Source organism: Dermacentor variabilis, chromosome 10 (genome assembly GCF_050947875.1).
Source record: "Dermacentor variabilis isolate Ectoservices chromosome 10, ASM5094787v1, whole genome shotgun sequence".
Lineage (NCBI taxonomy): Eukaryota > Metazoa > Arthropoda > Arachnida > Ixodida > Ixodidae > Dermacentor > Dermacentor variabilis.
The window spans coordinates 67,653,608-67,672,138 of record NC_134577.1 but is presented as its reverse complement, the minus strand read 5'-3'; the positions used below and the strand labels follow the sequence as shown (position 1 = coordinate 67,672,138).

Below are 18,531 nucleotides of genomic sequence, written 5' to 3'. Positions count from 1 at the left end.
ACCCGCGTCATGCCTCCCATTCCCTGCAAGTTTAGACGCCCACGTGGCAGTTTGTCTTTCCCAGACACCCGGGAAAAACTTGCTTATAACGCTTTCGAATGGTATAAATTGAACCTCGATATAACGAACAATATATCATAAACGATCGGATACAGCGAAGTAAATCTAGAAATGTTTCTCGACGATATCAGTGTGAAACAAGTGTGTTCTTATGACAAATATGGGATGTGAAGCAGGTATTATTGTTTCGCATGCGACTTTGTTGTCGAATGGTTCAGCTGTGTTGGGCAATTTAATGCAAGAGCCGCATCTCAAATCAAACTAAATTATGAGGTTTAATGTCCCAAAGCCTAGGAGGGGGAGGGGGAGGTGCTTCGGACTAATTTTCACAACCTGGGGTCTATTACCGTGCCCCTAAGTATGGCGTTTCTTTTTCTTTTTTTCGTTCCTGTCGAAATGCGACCGGCAACCGTACGCGCGGCCTTGTAGTCGGCAACTACATGTCGTAGCCATCCAGCCGCCCCTCAGTGGTTCATTGAAATAAAGATATACCTCGTGTCACTTCACAAGCCAGTTAAAGATGTTCAGTAGAAAGCTGAAAGGGGGTAAAGGGAGTCTTGCTGTAACTTTATTAACTCCAAGTATGTAATAAAGAAAGAAAAGCTCACACAAAACTCGTAAGGTTATGCTTGAGGCAAAAGACGTATTCGAGAGTAATTTACTGAAACATTTACGTTCAACGTGCGAAATACTATTTGCGTATATTTGTGTACTGTCTATATGTGAAGAAGTAGAGGTGGGGCAGGACATCCAACGCCTGAGAACACAGAGCGCACGCACTACCACAGTAGCAGAATGGGTGCGGGCAAGAAAACGTAATCGAAGGCGGCTGGATATCAGATGGAGTGACGGAGACTATAGAAAATTTGTAGGCACAGCACGCCAGTCGGCTGACGGTGGGACAGGGGTCAGTTAGGATCGCTGGGTGAGAGCTTCGTCTCCGCAGCGATACGACGACGATGACCACGCGCATCGTGGATCTCACGATCGAATATTAAGGGTAAAAAAACTATGTTCTATAGTCCCACGCTCCAGTATTTAAATCTAGTTTCGCTTTACTTCTAAGCATACGAACAACCGCCTGCTTCTTGGCCGATCCCCCATTGTGGATATGCGCCACTGTCTGGGATACAAGACAAAAAAGCTACGTGCCGCAGTAACGGCTACTCGCGCGCTCCCCGCGCACGCTACCCCTTCCCGCAGCGGAGCAGTTCCACTTCGGCCACAGCGACCAGTTCGTGCGGGCGCGCGTCGAGGCGCTGCAGTGGCCCGCCGCCCTGGCCGCCATGGGGCTGGGCCTCGCGCTGTCGCTGCTGTTCTTCATGGACCAGAACATCTCCGCGGCGGTGGTGAACAACCCGTGCAACAAACTCAAGAAGGGCGCCGCCTACCACCTCGACCTGTTGGTCGTGGGCCTGCTGAACGGCGTGCTCTCGCTGTTCGGCCTGCCCTGGATGCACGGCGTGCTGCCCCACTCGCCGCTGCACGTGCGCAGCCTGGCCGACGTCGAGGAGCGCGTCGACCAGGGCCACGTGTACGAGATCATAGTGCGCGTGCGTGAGACCCGGCTCACGGGCGCCGTGTCCCACCTGCTCATCGGGCTCTCGGTGTTCATGCTGCCCTACCCGCTGGCGCACATCCCGACCGCGGTGCTGGACGGACTGTTCCTCTACATGGCCATCACGTCGCTCAACGGCAACCAGATGTTCGAGCGCATCACGCTGCTCTTCATGGAGCAGGCGGCCTACCCGCCCAACCACTACATCCGCCGGTGCCCGCAGCGCAAGATCCACGTGTTCACCGTCTGCCAGGTGGTGCAGCTGCTGGTCATGTGCTTCTTCGGGTTCGCGCCGTGGCCCTACGTAAAGATGGTCTTCCCCGTCATCATCCTGCTACTCTTGCCACTCAGGTGGGTCGGGGCATCGCCTCGTCGTCGCGTGTGTACGTGAACGCGCCCCCGGCGCCTTCTGGTCGTTTGTCCGCGGGCTGACCCTTCTGGGAACTGGAAGGTGGTGGCGGTCGCGTCTCGCGGGCGCGTCGTCGTTGTCCTACGGTGGGGTTACGTTAAAGACACGAGGTGGGTGGGTACACAGCAATAACCTGCATTTACCTGCATTTGGTGCCACAACGCGGCGACACGAGCAAGGCACCCTCTAGACCTTCACTTTTTGCTAGAACTGCTTATTTTGTGTATCTAAGCGTCATTGCAACCCCCCCTCCCTTCGCGATTAGTGTGTCGCTCCACGAACATTCGTATCCGCCCTGCGACAGGAAAGGGTGTCTACAACAAGTGTGCACAGGCGTACCTTCCTTTGCATCGTCCCTACACAGTTCTAAAGGTTCCCGATTCGTTCTCTCCCCAAAATATAAGGAACTCAACATGACGCCGTGCCTCGCCCGATCTTAATATTTTAGTGTACCCTTCTTCGGGAAGACGATAATTCGCTGCAGTTTTTAACGCACCTTCTGTCCAAATCGTTAGTACCACTGCACAAGTTAGAGAATTGTCCGGAATATCGCGAGATAGGATTAATGTGGCGCTCCTACGTAGTAAAATTGTACGCAAAGCCCGTACGTCGTAGTCAATCACGTCGTCGCATCTGTAGTGTTACGTATACCGGCAACCACTCCGAACACCTTTACAGTGTCCTGCTTTGTGACTGTTGAGGTCAACGCATGCAATTACGATGACAGCAAGAAAGTGGACACAATAAAGATGTAATCTCTTTTGTATTAGCTTCATACATTATACACTATATTTCATATTGCCTTTAATCATTTCCTAAATTAGTCTGGGAGCGATTGCGTAACCTTTTATAACGAATGCAAGCGGATATGCTTTGAAGGGATTTCGTCGTGTTGTTGCCAGTGAGCGTTCCAGGGAATGGGCACTGATCTTATATTGGCCGTTGTGTCGTCCCAGATAACAAAAACCAAAGAACAAGTACGGCGAGATAACGCGAAAAAACCAGAATGCAGAGTCCACATCCTAGCCCATCACATGAGGTTACATCTTCATTTATGTTCAAAGCAATGAAAAGTGTTTTTTTTTTCGTCTTTACCTCAGCAGGGTGTGATTCTTCAACGCCTTCGTTGAAGAACGCGCTCTCCGCAAACCAGTTCGCCCCCCTGCAATCTCGCACTCCTGCAATGCTTTATGGCCCGCTGGAACCCTCTGTGCGTGTTTCGCTCACCGACTCCCTTCTCTGGCGCAGGCACAAGGTGGTCACGCTGTTCATCGACCAAAAGTACCTGGAAGCGCTGGACGGCGAGCACCAGTAGCGTCCTCACACTCTATGCAGCTGCAGCAGCCGCACGAGGCCGCCACCAGAAGCAGCAGCAGCAGCCCGGGTTGTCGTACCTGAAACTTATGCAATGCGGCGAGGAGAACGCTCTCCCATTTCCTCCCACCGTGTCAAAGTGCCGCCCGGGCGACCGTGTACGCCCGCAGCCGCGTAAAAGAAAAAAAAAAGCGTCCATACAACCCCCCATGATTCACACCCCTCCCCCCACGAACCTGCTCCTCCCCCCATGCGCGGACAGACGTCGCATGGGACGTGGCTCGCTCGTCCGCCCTTGTTCGCAGACAGTTCACACGCAAGCTCAGCTCAGGTCGGTGTTTGCCACGGTCAGCTCTGGTCGACTCCAGTCTGGCCAGGCTGGAGGTGTCGTGCAACTGGGCCTGTTTTAGTTTAGGGTTGTTCCAACCCCGGCTCAGGTGGGCGCTGGTCGCGCCAGGTTTCACGTCCTGGTCTCGAGTCAACTGTCCGTGGAGGGAGCCAGAATCTTGGCCAGATTCAGGTCACGCCTGGTGAAGATCGGGGAACGTTCCGCCACGCCGGTGATTGGGGGGTCGGTGTTTGGCCGCCAGAACGCCTGGTCGCAGATCGCGTCCCGGTGAAGTCTTCTTAGGGTTTAGGTGCCGGTCTGGCTCGGTTCGGGTCTGGTCGCAAGAGCAGAAGCGCGTGTCGATAGCCCGGCTTTTGTCCCCGCCGCCAGACATCCCTCCCCGCCCCCGCAGAAGCGCGAGGTCGTCGAGCCTAAACGACGGACGACGCGCCAGGGCGGTTTCCACGAACGCTGTGCTCACATGGCACGAAGAAAAAAAACAAGATAGCGAGATGAATAAAAGAAAACAGCGGCAAGGCCCGAGCCCCCCAGTGAGCGCCCAGCATCGAACCCGGCCTAGGCGAGGGCTAAAACACCCGACTACGGGCACCGCGAAAAGTTATTCTGCATTTACCCATCTAGGAGCCGCGAAGCGGCTAAAGGCAAAACAGTGATACAGTCACAATTGCGGCCCCTAATCCAAGCAACAACTTTACTCTCGACCGGTCGCGAAACCCGTCTTTAACGACGCCCTGTCAGCACCAGAGGAAGCGAGTCAAAGCCACATGACGTGTCTTGTGCGTCCCTGTCGTGTCTGGGCGAGTCTTCTGTCCGTGTACGCGTACCTCCCCAGCAAGGCAAAAGAAAAATATAAGTATTTCGTGTCCGTTGTCGCGTTGTTACAGTGTCTCTCGTCTCAGTCGTGACAGTCGCAGCTCCGGCTCGCGAGCCGATCCCACGGCGTGTCCACCTGATTTCGTGTTCCCCTCGGCTAGTGGTTTGTCTGTCCAATCGTCCGCGTGGAACAGTGCGCGGATCGGTACAGCAATATAAACGTCCGGCGAGCGCTCGCCGACGAAAAATAGGTAAACGCAGAGAAACAATCAGCCCAAACCACAGCTTCCGTTGTGAGCGTAGCACGTGTACAGTGAAACGCATGGGCAAGCCGTGTGCCGTTCTTCTTCTTCCTTTTTGGCACCCTCACACCTACCCCGGTTATCAGTATCGTCCACGAGAAGTCATCGGCATGCTCCGTACGTCCAGCATAAAGAGTCATCCACGTACTCGCCTTCCCGCTATGCGAGTCTACGTCCCGGGTCACACGGAGGGCAACTGTGCAGCAATCTCTCACGACGTCTCTCAACACGGGTCCCGGAAATGACGTAGCAGTTCCGGCTCCTTCTCTCTCTCCTTCCTCGTGACGGGCGACGTAAAGGAGCAGGTTTTGCGACCGGGGCTTCCACGGGGGGCTCGGGCCTCTTCCGCTTCCGGCGGCGTCTCCCGCGCTGAAACGAGCAGGGGACGCCAACACACGTGCTCCCCTTTTCAACGTGCTATAGCGGCCTAGGATTGCATTTAAGAAACAAAAAGGGATAAAAAAAGAGGGGAAGCCGCCGTTCGCAGGTTTTCTTCGGCGCCGTTCTTCCGAGGACCCCCCCGTTTGCAAAACTCCAGAGAGGAAAGATCGCTGCCACTTGCCATAGAAAAGAAAAAAACGCGTCGAGTGCAAGCATCCCCGCACTGACGTGACAGTTAGTCTCCGAAGAAGCACGTCGAAACGAACGACGTCTGCAGTGTCCGGTCTCTCAATAAAGAAAGGTGGCGACCCGTTCGCCGGTGACGCTCGAGGGCAGACCCTTTTAATCACGTGAACGGGGAACGCCCGTCACGTGACTTGAACGCAGCGTCCCGAGCGAATCAGTTCACTGTAGGCTCTCACTCCTCCTTCCCGAGCCGTCTTTTCGATCGCGCTTCGCAGTGGCGCGAGGTGCAAGGCGCGCTGCAGGCCCCAAAGGTCTTCGTCGTCACACGAAGCCGTCTGCCAGCGACATTTTCCTCGCAACTCCCCCCACCCACACGCGGTCGCACGTACAAGAAATGAATCGCACGCCGCCACCAGTGACGTAGGCAACGGCAGCTGCCCGCAGCGCCATCTGGACGCGTCCGGCTGAGACAACGACAGAGACGGAAGTACAAAACGAGACCGCGTCGGCATGAGCCGTTACAAGGGGCAAGGACTGGGTTGCCAGAGGTGCAGGACGCGTCCAGAGAAGCCCTGCGCGTGCCCTGCTGCTCAAAGTTCCCGTATAGGGCTCAGCTGAACTCCGAAAAGCTGAGCGCTCGCGCTACAAACCTCTCCCTCGAAGGCATTTTCTCTACCGTAGGCATTTCTCGAAGGCATTTCTCGAAGGCATTTGTTGTCGGCTGCAAAAAGCCCCGTCGTCCACTGAAGTCCTCCGAAGGGCAGCGCCGGAGAGAGACGCTGACACTGCGAGGCGAACGCGTTCTCTTCTTTCTCTCTCTTTTTTTTCTATCTATCAAAGGTGTGGTTAGTTTGTGTCTTAGGCATCATCACTAAGCACTTGTGTCCGTAGCATCTATACAAAGAAGAGCTCGAGTGAAAGAAAAAAATGGAAACATCCCTTCCGGGATGGAAAAAAAAAAGAAGACTCATCAGTCGTAGTGTGAAAGGCCCCTAGAGCAATATAGATGATAAGAATATAAAACACAGTAACACGTATACACACACGCACACTGCAAAACAAAACATACAGAATCGCAGCTGTCCCGGCCGCTCTTGCGTTCTTGCTCAAGTTCGCCACGAGGAACGTCCGCGTGCGGTATCGTGGTCGGGTGACGGTCGAGGTTTCGACGTCCAGTCCGATTTTGCGTACCTTATGAGCTTCGAGTTCTCGGCTCCCGCGGCTGCAGCTACAAATTGCCACAGCCAGTGGAGAGAATACCGGTGCACAGGCCTCGAAAGCTCGCATTACCTTACGTGGAGAGCCATTGCCACGTAATGTGATATTTGGCAATGAACCGCTAATCACTGTGAAACACCACAATCCTAAAGTAGGCCTATATTTTCTTTATTTTTTCTCTCTTTCGCTTTCATAAATTCAATCCCCAGAGCTTCATCGAGAAGTGCCTCATGAGCGATTCTCAAATCTACGATGCCTTTTTAGCAACGTTCCTTATGCCATTAAACATCCTTTTGCACCGTTTGTAGACAACAAGATGTCTGGCTTGAAAGTGCAAGGTCATTTAATTGTTTCTAATGTGCAAGATAAAAGGCCCTCTTGCCGCCTGCAATAAAGGACCGTAGTTAATATATGTTATTCGCACGCAAGCAGCAATAAACTTAAAAGCAATTCGGAGTGTTCTCGATAGCTGCTTTGGTCAGAGCAGCCTTTTAAACGAGTACTGACATATTTTCGACTATTCAGTTGCTTTTTCTTTCTCTTTCTTTCTTTGCGGTGAATAAAAGTCTCGTACCTCGAAACCCAAGGAAAAAATATAAAAAGGAGCAACAATGGCAAAGCGAATAGCGAAATATAAACAGATGCGTACTTAAACATTTGTACAATTTACAGCTTTGCATTTGCATATGCATTTTCGCACCCGTCCACAGCCTCATGTGAGATTTTTTTTATTATTATTCTTGTGGTACAAATAGACAAAACAGAGGAAGTACCCTGGTGATAGTGGTATTAATTGAGCAAGTTTTCTCGACGCATATGTCTTATGAATTCTGCCCTTTCTTTCGCAATGGGTAAATAGCCTTGTACCGTCAGTCAGGCAGCTATAAGTAAGCTTCCTTTTGTAAAAGATCCGCGATTATTTTCGTCGTCAGAAAGCGTTTTGTCATCCTCGCAAAGGTGCAGTTACCACAAACGCTGAGCGCTTTCCAGACCTGTCGGGCGATCGCTTTTTTTTTCTTCTCCTTACTATAGGAGACGCGTATTTCTGACGTCGCAGCTCGCAAGTCTTGTAACCACGAGACGTTGAAGCCAGTTAAGAGCTCGTTCCTTTTCTTCTTTTCGTCAGACTACGACAACGTTCACCGCTTGCGCCAAGAGATTCGCTGCATTTCGGCTTGACTTGACACATCGCGCGTAGTTCTACGGGTGTTCTGATATTCTTACGTTCCAGAAAAAAAAAAGGAAAGAGAATGACTCGCCGCAGAACGCAGAGTAAACCTCGCTGAGGGCATCCCTGGCAATATAGGTTGCTTGTGTGGCGGGTGTCGTGCCTTTTGGGCACGTAGGTTTAAAGTGTGCGCCCGTCAATTATAGAGCCCCCTCTGTTCAACATGCTGTAAGCAGCAGACGCTTTCTTGCTGGTCCTGTCGCTGTTGGACGATTCGGTGCGCTTGCGTCGGTCTCGCTACAGACGTTCACACTACCCGTGCAAAAGTGACGTGTTAAGAAAAAAAAAAGCATTTCTGGGAAGCTACTGAGCTCGAGAAACGATGCTTGTGCGTAGGTTTTCTTATTTAAATCTAACCAAAAATTCAGGCTATGCATAGACTTTATAGCCTGCGTTCGTGAACCCAGTCGCGCTCTGGTTGTTCTGCAACGCGTCCCTTGAGCGCTCTGCAGGAAAATGTGAACGTCTGCGTACGTAGGAGCAGCGCGTGTGGTCGCCGCAAAGTGGCTACATAGTACGCTCCGCTCGATCCGCGGTTCGGAGCTGACCGATACGGAGCGGAGTGCGTCAATGTTGCCGAGAACACGAGCGTTTCGTGAGAGCAATTAGCATGCACACAAAGATAGATATACTATATATATATACATACATACATATATATACATATATATGCACCGTCGTTGTTGTGCTGTCCGAGAAGCGTAGACCTTGTACTGCGCAAAAGAAAAAAAAAACGTGCGCTGTGATACTCACACTACTTGTTAATTGTTACGTGCGCCCCCGGTCGACAATACTGCCTTAATGGGCGCACGGAGCTTTGTAGCCTTGTTAAAGGAAATGTTTCCGTTCCTCGCTTTTTAGCAAAGTATGGTTCACACACACACACACACACGTACACAGATGCCACCGCGAACCCACGAAGCAGACGACGCGTCCTGCACGTGCAGATAAAACAGCGCTGCAGGCTCTACCACCGGACGGCGAAAACGAAAAAGTTACCGCAAGATGCAATCTATACAGTTACCGTCCTTGGACGGGGAAACAAGTTGCGAGGCTCCCAGTAGAACTGCAAGTCGTCGCGCCACCTGCCGGCTGAAAGCGAAACTATATTAATGGCGCCGACTGATGACGTCACAGCCGTTACGTGCCAGACGGCACGTTGCTACTCGAGGTTACTCCCGTCTGGTGACCACGATCGACCACCTAGCCAAAACTAATGTAAAGAAATGTCGCCCGAGGTAACCAAGGTTCGAGGAGGAATTACGTGCAAGGGAATACTGCTGGCCGTCCTGGTAGACCTGGCGTTGGACGGTGAATCGAAGAAGGATCGCCCATGCTTTGTGACGTCGTTCGCACATTTGGCAGCCTTGTTTGTTGCGACCAGAGCATTACAGAGGGGCAAATAATTTATAGACCGTTAGTTTGTGCAATTGTTACGAAGTTTTTCTGTGATGTCACCGAATCGCATGCCAACAGCAACAGTTGACCATCAGATACCCCCCCTTTTTTTTTCTTAAGCAATTTAAGCGACTGCAAAACCTTTACGCAAGTACAATCGCGTAGAGGAAAGACATCTATCCGCATCAAAACAATGTTAAAAATCGAAGTCACTTCACCGTTTAAGCACGACGCAGCTTGGAGACAAGTCAAGCCCGAATGTCGCGATTCACTTTTTCTGACCTTTCTGGGCGATTATGCAGTGGTACCTCGCGCCGTCCGTGTTAAACGTTAATTTGTTGCATTCTGACGTCCGAAGTCGCAAGGACAACTAAAGTGTCGCGATTTGACTGCAAACAGTGCTATCTAGTAAGCGATTATAGCCTAATAAAGCGGTTTGCTTACTACCCTTTGGCATAAAGTGCTCAGCTAATGCGAAAAACACAGCCGTAGCCCCGTGTTCGGTCTGATGCAGACGTGACGGCAGTCTCGGGTTCCTCTGAGGCCCAATTGGCTGCCATTGAGACAGAGGTCACTCGCAGTTGAAACATAATACCACCGGAGCTGGCACAGTCTCATGGCGGTCAATCGGGCACGTTCACGTTTGAACTCCCGAACGCTGCTCTGCGCACCATTCGCCGTAGCCTCCGACTGCACCCAGAATTGGGAGCAACATCCCTTTCAATCGCCTGAGAAGGGCAGAAATGGCGGACTTCGTACTAATTAATCGGCCGAATGGCATTCGATTCCGAGGTTTATGTACGATCTCCTTCTTCTTGGCCTCGAAAGGTGATTGCCGTTCGTGCGGCTTTCAAAGTAGAAGATTGCGAATGGAGCACGCACGTTCGTGCGATTAGGCGTGGAGTTTGGGCCTCCATTTCTCCTTCAGCAAATCGTGCTCGGCCCTAACCGTGGTCGTCCGCGCTACTCTCTGGCTATGGCTTCGGCTGTTAGTTTTCGACAGGCAAATCGTGGCTACAGTCTGCAGCCTCGAAACCTCGCGCATGCGCACTTTAGCCGCAACCCGACCATGTACCGCGACTCGAAACGTTCCTTGTGAGTGTTCGCCGTTGAATGAATAAATAAATAAACAAATAATACAAATGCGCAGCCGCTCCCTTAGCCGAGGCTGCGGGAACGCGTCTTAATTTTCTTTTTCTGTCGTCCGACTCCCCGGAGGAATAATTCTCTGCGCTGTACATATATATTTAAAAGAAAAGCGACGTGTTTTACATATATATCTTTAAATATATTTTTTACCAAAAGGGGGCGGGCTTGTTCGTTGTTGGAGGAGAGAATAAAAAAAAGAACGGAAGATGGAATGTCAGTGATAAAAGAGGAAAAAAAAAAGCAGAGTTCTACTTCTAGCGTGTTCAGGTGTTCGCAGACGGTTGTTGTTGCTTGTTGACGAAAAACGTACTTGAGATGAGATGAAACACACGCTTTGAGCGCCTCTGTTCTTGTTGAGAAGCGGTTATACGTGGCTTTGCGAGAGAAGAGAGGGCGGTGCGGAAAAAAAAACTGGGCACGTCTGCCACCAGTATTCACTCACTCACTCTCTCTCTCTCATCGGAGCTTGTACACACACTTTGTTCCGTGACGCGTGAGGTCGTCTCGTTGTTTGCGTTGTTTCGTTCCTGCTCTCGTGTTTCTCTGTTTTTGTAGGAAAGAGCGTCCAGGCAGGTAGCGCAGCGCCTCGGCCTGGAAATGTCTCTGGGGCAATAAAAAAAAAACGGGAGTTGCGTAGATTCGGCGTCTCCAGTGTCCGTCATTCTTTCTTGTGCTTCCTCTCCAGAGTGCTTGCGCGCCTTTGGAGCAAAAAAAAAGGAAGCAACCGAACCACAGCAGACTACATAGCAGACGACATGGCTAGACGACTGCTAAATATAGCTACTGCAGTGTTTACAGGGCGATAGCAGACGACAAACAAGAGTGCGCTTATTTGTGACGTTGTGCATTTCTCAGGAGCTATGGTCCTGTTCCTAAACGCACAGACGAATGCATTGTGTACTGGCGGGCGACTTTTACAAAGTTCGCCTTTGAATTTCATTCTGCCCTGGTATGCAAGCGTACGCTGTCGGCACAGTCGAAGCAAAAAGCCTAAGAATCTGCAATGTGCTTACGTTGTCAGAAACTACTGAAGTGTTACACTATGTCCGCTCTGATTCACAAGTGGCAGCCTGTTATTGAGACGCAACATCGTGAGCCGCAGGGTATGGTCCAAGTTCATAACGCATTGTATAAGTATTGGTAGGAAAGATAGCCCAATATTGGCCAGCTCAAACCACAGATATACGGAACAAAGGTGTGCAAAACACAGTGGCCCATCACTTATGGCTAACAGTAGCATCATTCATGGCTAAGAACTTCAGGAACTGGTGACCAATTCAATAGGCGTGCTTGACCCAATATTTTCACGTTTCTAAGGCACTCACTACTCAGCCGTTTAAAGACATTCAAATACTAACCACACAGTACCTCAGAAATGCTTGTTTGCTGTCACACTTAAGACGAACAGTTTCCCATTATTTATGGCCGAAAATTTAGAGACCCTGTTACCCATCTAGTAAGTGGTCATTACTCAAAAGCGGCCAAGTGTGTAAGACATTGTTCAATCAAAGGTTAAAAAAAATGTCGAATACTGACCAGTAAAAAAAACACTTCGGAAATGTTTAGGCAAAGTGGGCTGTCACAAATGGTTAACCATCACCCATCACCTACGATCAAACATTTCAAGACCTCTGGACAGATCTACGTATTCGGACTTAACGAAACAGAACCGAAAATTATTTCTGTACCAACATGACGCTGAAATTGAAATACCGAAGCTGCAATAACTAACCAGCTTAACCCTAACAATAAGCATCTAAAATGAATTGACTGGTTTTCGGTGCTGACGCAAAATCTGGAAAGAGAACTGCTCCACTATTGAACCAAAGAAGATGCTGACTCATGAGACACGAATGTGCATTGGCTAAATTTTGCGCACTCAGCATTAAAGAGACCCTAAGCTGCATGGAGGCAGTGTAAAGTTAGCACCATTTGTATGGCAAAGTATAGCAAGGTCCTTTCCGCAATTTGTTTAGGTTTGTTAAATTAAATGCTGAGAGAGACGCCGTACCGGGGGGACTCCAGATTAATTTCCACCACCTGGGTTTCTGTAACGTTCACCTAAATCTAAGTACAGAAGCTTTTTTTTTTGCATTTCTCTTTCATCCTAATGCGGCCGCCGGTGTCGAGAGTGTAACAAGTAATCTCGTGCTCAGCCGCTAATGCTACTGACACCGCACGGCGGGATAGCTACGTAGGCCCTGCGCTGCGTCAGTTGCGTACGAAGTGCGTTAGAACATAACTGTTGAAGAAACCGTTCTCACAATGTTGAGTCTCTCCAGTATACAGTGTCAAAATTAACGCCACGCCAGCGACGTTACTGCAGAATTAGTGTTCGTTTTAATCGCTTTAATCATTTGGCCCTGGCGACACATCGAAGCGTTATCTGTGCCCAGACAATGTAGTCATCTCGCGGCAATTATTCGGAAACCGACGTGGCAAGAAAAAAAAAACAAGTGGGTAAATGAGGAGAAACGGATGTTTGCACGGGGGTCCGTGTGCCCCGTCGGGGCTATAGCTTCCAACAGGTTCTCATCATCAGGTCAAAGTAGGCGTCTTCGTCGATGGAAGCACTCACACCCGAGTAGTAGTCGAAGAACTCGTCCTTGGTCACCTGAAAGCGAAACGTTTGAGAACATTGAGTCCAGAAGTGAGTATGTTTTGGTGCAACCGCTTCATTGTTATCACGTGTCTAAACTTGCGCTAAATGGGCACTAAAACGTAACGCCAAAGCATACCTAGCCGATAAAGCAGCTCCTTCAAAACTATTCGAGCTAATATTGAGACAAGAGGTCGTTAAACAGAAGAGAACGATTAAGGTCGAATTTGCATTTTTATTTCCCTCAATTCCGCACCAGAACTGCGGTGCCGCTGTCGTCAATGTCGCATGACCGATTTTAACGCATCTTCTCGTACATTTGCTGCGTTGTGGCGCAGTAACAATCGGCCAAACTTAAGAGGAAGCTTTAGCTCGGGCCCAACTCCGACGCGGCCTATTCAAATACATGTAAAACGCAAAAAAAAACGTTTTTATGAGATAACCCCTGGACCGATCTTAATGAAATTTGTTGGATTTGAGAGAGAAAGTAAAATTCTAGTGACGGTTGGAACCGGAATTTCTATTTAGGGCCTGAATATTGTTTGAAAGATTTTCAAACATTCAAACGTTTGAAAAATGATAGAAGCACGAAGTTTACAAATTCTTAGCTCTGCATCAAGAACAGATATCGCGGTTCTGTAAACGGAATCCATTAGATCATTCAAAGCGGACAAATTCGATACATCATTTTACATCTTACGTGAATTTGTTACTTTGGTTACAAGGATTCTGCGAAATCTCTATTTCCATATTACTAATTTTTTTTTATATTCATGTGTGACATATCAATTTTGTCCGCTTTAAGTGTACTACACGGTATGCAATACACGGTATTGTATTATCCATTTTCGTTGTTTAGTTACAGAGTTGTAAACTTGATAGCTTCGTCTTCTGAAAATTTTCGATTTTTGCAGATTTTTAATAAAAAATCGACGACCTAACTAAAAAAATTCGAAACCAACAGTCACTAGATTTAAAATTTTTCTTTTAAATGCAGCAAACTTCGTCAAATTTGGTGCAGTGGTTGCCGAGAAAAACGAATTCTCCTTTTAGATGTATTTAGATAGGAGCGGGCGAGCTAAACCTTCCTCTTCAACGGGTGTCAGACAGCGCATTTTTCGATCGCAATCGAGTCCGATCGGGATAGAATCACTCGGTCGCGAGTGGCTCCTTTGCGTAAGCAGCGGGAGAGAGCCAATCGCGGTCGAGAATTTCGATCGGGCTCGCGATCGTGATCGAAAGTGGCCGGGTGACACGAGTATCGATTGCTGAGTTCAGGCTTTGGCTCGATTAGAACACAGTGCAGTCCGTTACCTGTAGTGATAAGAGAATTCAGTGGACCTGATCAGACGCCGTCAAAAGCTATGACGTCACGGGGCGCTAGTGCGGGAACTTCAAGGTGGTGTCGCCACCAGGCTTCCGAATTTCTTTTTTTTTTTTTTTTTTGCTTTCTGGCTTGCCAACTGTCTCCTAACGGTAAGAGCGAGCGGATTTCAATGCGAAGCATTCTTGTCGAATGTAAACTGGTCTTTCCTGCTGCCGGGCATTTGACCATTGTCGTGGCCTGATACCGAAGACGGCGCAGTTTAACACAGCGTCTCAAGCAGTGACCTATACAGGGCTATAAAGGCGTCGGACATCGTTTCGGCAAAAATATTTTCTAGCCACCCATACCCAGACCCTCCATGGGACGCAAAGAACTTACTGAACTAACTGAATTTCGCAAGCTAAAATACGCGGGAAAATCGTAAACTATGACTTACACACAACCTGCATTTGGGGCGCAGCTGTTTAACCTGCCCGGATACCGCTCAAAGTGACCTTCAGACCCGGTAGAGCGCTGATAAAACAATGCGCTTATCACTTGACGCATGCACAGAGCACCTGGGCTCTTCCACAGGTGCGCATTGACGTCACCGACGACGCACATCAGGTTTGTTCCGCCTTAACCGGTGAGTTCACCAGTGAAAACCACCGGTGATGTCACCGGTCGAGACACGGTCAAAACCAAAATCAGTGCACCGATGGGCATTGAACAGTTACGTCACGCGATGAACATACCTTTATTTGCACAAACTGCAATATTGCACATTTGTGCTTAATCACCATCTCTAGTAAGACAGCGTCATATCAACATTTCATCTGCACAACGTGCGGTGCGCGTTCCGCTACATGAAATTACCAGTGTTCGTGAGTGCCCTTCTGCTACCAAACAACAATTCCATAGGGGCGGACAACGCGTCGCAACCATCCCTGAACGGCTACTTTCTGCAGCTACCGGCAGGCAGAGACACCAGTTTATGCTAACGCCCTCGCGGTAGCAGTTTGCATCCCCAAGAACGAAGCTAAATTCGCATTTCCCCCCCCTAAAAATCAAGCAATAAACTGTGTCAAGTGTTACAGTGAACGACGTCGACTCCAAAATGTTATCTTTGTGCGGAGCTGGAGCCGAAACAGTGCGGCGGTAAGCGCAAAATCTTCTTTTTTTTTTTTCGAACCGTTTATGCGATATATGCGTGCACGTCCCAGTATGACATTTCACACTTCAATAAGCGTCAAATTTTGCCCCACCTCAAGCATCTGAAGGAAACAAGACCACAGAATCTGCGTTTTCATCGTTATGAATGCCGGCAGCAAAGTGTTTAAGAGTGCAATGATATTCTCTTAGAGCTCACACCTTTTGAGGTTGCCCTAAAATGCCACAGACGCCTGCACTGTTAAAATAAGTATAACTTTTAGGCCATATCTTGCTTCCCAACAAGAATCATTATCAATATTAAGTATAGCTCCTTTAGTTAATTAACACTCCATGCTGGCTACTTTCCTATCCGGAACGCTATGTGACGATGATAAGGGCATACCGTTAGTCACCTCGAAGTACCGGAATCGCGGTGTTAAAGGAAGCAACTACAGGCAAGGTAGATGGCGATTATTGTTTGGAGATAAGCCCCAAAGGATGCAAATTATTCATGAAGTGTAATACCAAAAAAGTGTGACCTGCGTATTCTCTAAGATTGTACGTTGTACCATGGTTCCCAACCCACCGGCCAAAAGATAACTGTTTTTACACTTCCGGCGTTTGCCGGCGAACGCCTTAATCACTCTGTAAAGGCATTCACACTGTTTCACACTGTTTGTCTTATTCTGAAATTACGTACAAAACTTAAGGCAGCCTTTTAAGCCTTCTGAAGAGTGTGCGCCGGCAAGTTGCCGATAAAAAGGTGCCCCAAAGGATTAGAAAAACAAACTCCAGTGCGAATCAGGCTAAACCCATAAGGGCGTTCCCGTGTTTCTAACCAAAGTCCTTCTGTTATGAAGCTCCATCAAGCATTGAAATACTCCAAGAACACGAACGCTTACACCCCTCAGAAAGGTGTTCCTCATCGAGAAAATTCCATGTTGAGCATGGAAATCACTTGGGGGAAATTACAGTGTTGAGCCTCACAGGTAGGAACGTTCATGCAATTTTATTTTAAAAATATCCTCGCATTAGCCCGTTTATAAGCCTCGGACTTGATATAATATTGCATGTGGTAACAAGCCGCATGATGATATACCTCACACGGTTTCTTTACTTATTTGGTTGTTTGTTTGATTCACTCTAGTTCCTTTCTTTATTTTTTTTATTTATTTATTTATTTGTAAAATACCTTACAAGGCCCCTTCTTGGGGATTGAGTAAGGGGGGCATACAATCAAGTACATACAATTAACAACAATAACAAGTGAAAACAGCAGCCAAGTGCACAGCCTAAAAGTCATGAAACATATTAGCTACATAAAGCTGCATATGATTACAATAAAAAGGAACAATATAAGTTAGTAACAACGTATAACACTGCAAGAAAAAGGCAAAGAAATAATACAGAGCAGTGAGTGTGATATTAATGGTTAACATGGGTTAAGCGAGTTCAGTGAGCTCTTGAATTTATCACGGTCAGTTTCCAAAACTATGTTGTCGGGGAGGTTGTTCCAGAGCCGAATGGCACGTGGAATTGCAGACGAGTTAAATGCTTCTGTTTTACCATAGATGCGCGTGAAGCTATGATGATTGTATAATCTGTGCGACGTGTGCGATGACGTTTCTAGGTGTAAGGAATGTTTGTTAGTGTGGTGGGCGTATTTATGAAATAATGACAAAAGGGCTATGTCGCGACGATTACTTAGTAGCTGAAGTGATAGGTGAATCTTTATTTGAGTTACGCTAGAACGGTAGTCATAATTTCGGGAAATGAAACGTGCGGCTCTATTTTGGATTGATTCCAGCATGGTAATTAGGTAATTTTGATGGGGAGACCAGATTGGAGCGGCGAACTCAAGTCGAGGGCGAACAAATGTTTGATATGCCAGTTTGCGGATAAGTGGAGGTGAGTTCCGAAGGTTACGTCGCAGGTAACCTAGTGATCGAGAAGCACTGGCACAGATGGTAGTAATGTGGGAAGTCCAGGAGAGGTTTGTTGAAAGATTAACGCCTAGATATTTAAATGATGAGGTCCGAGATAATGGGACATTTTTAATACAGTAAGAATAGTCCAAGTTATTGCGTTTGCGGGTGAAGGACATCACTTTACATTTTGATGAGTTTAGAGTCATTAGCCAGGTGTCACACCAATTAGTGATTTCGTTAAGATCATTTTGGAGGATAAGGTGGTCATCGGAGGTGTTAATAGAACGATAGATAATGCAGTCGTCAGCGAAAATGCGCATGCATGATGATAAGTTATTGGGTATGTCATTAATGTATATCAGAAAGAGTAAGGGACCAAGAACGCTTCCTTGTGGTACACCGGATGAAACATCTGAAAGGGGCGAGGAGAAGCTGTTAGCGAAAGTAAACTGCTGCCTGTTAGAAAGAAAATTTCGAAGCCAGGATAGTGTTAGTGAATTAAGTTTTAATGATGATAACTTCAAAAACAGGCGACAATGAGCTACGCGGTCAAAAGCTTTAGAAAAATCTAGAAAGATGCTGTCAGTTTGAAGGTTTGAGTCCATGTTAAAATGTAAATCTGTCGTAAATTCAAGCAGTTGCGTTTCGCACGACAAACCTCTCCTGAAACCATGTTGATTATGAAAAAAGAAGTTGTTCGATTCTAGATGTTGGTAAATATGAGATGCAATAATATGTTCCATCATTTTGCAGCATATGCACGTTAGTGATATCGGTCGGTAGTTCTCAGTTAAGTTCTTGTCAGCGTCTTTGAAAATGGGTATGACTTTGGCTGTTTTCCAATCTTGGGGTATCTGACCTGTCATTAATGATTGATGAAAAATGTGAAATAAAAACTTGCTAGATACTGATACTGTATTTTTTAGTAATTTAGAATTAATATTGTCAATACCTGCTGAAGATGAAACCTTCCAGTTATTAATAAGTTGAACAATACCATCAATAGTAATGTTAATAGGTTCCATGTACCGGTAATCTAGGTCGGCAACAATGGGCAAATTAGTAATACTTTCTTTTGTGAATACGGATGAGAAAAATTTATTAAAAACTTGAGCGCACTCACTGTTAGGAATAGGAATGTTGTTTTCTTTATTGTGTAACGAGATGTCATTAGTATTGCG

General features: G+C 47.9%; 2 protein-coding genes across 2 annotated transcripts in view; one reads left to right on the top strand and one right to left on the bottom strand.

Moving 5' to 3' along the window:
• The window catches only part of LOC142560679 (solute carrier family 4 member 11-like), a 102,312-nt gene extending 91,309 nt beyond the window's left edge, over positions 1-11,003 (top strand). The window contains exons 12-13 of the mRNA XM_075672935.1: positions 1,264-1,969; positions 3,276-11,003. Of these exons, the coding sequence (XP_075529050.1) occupies positions 1,264-1,969; positions 3,276-3,342 (773 nt within the window). The 3' untranslated portion in view covers positions 3,343-11,003. The remainder of the gene's footprint in view (positions 1-1,263; positions 1,970-3,275) is intronic.
• A 1,675-nt stretch (positions 11,004-12,678) lies between these two features.
• The window catches only part of LOC142559603 (calcyphosin-like protein), a 41,487-nt gene continuing 35,634 nt past the window's right edge, over positions 12,679-18,531 (bottom strand). The window contains exon 5 of the mRNA XM_075671182.1: positions 12,679-12,979. Coding sequence (XP_075527297.1) covers positions 12,878-12,979 — 102 coding nt within the window. The 3' untranslated portion in view covers positions 12,679-12,877. The remainder of the gene's footprint in view (positions 12,980-18,531) is intronic.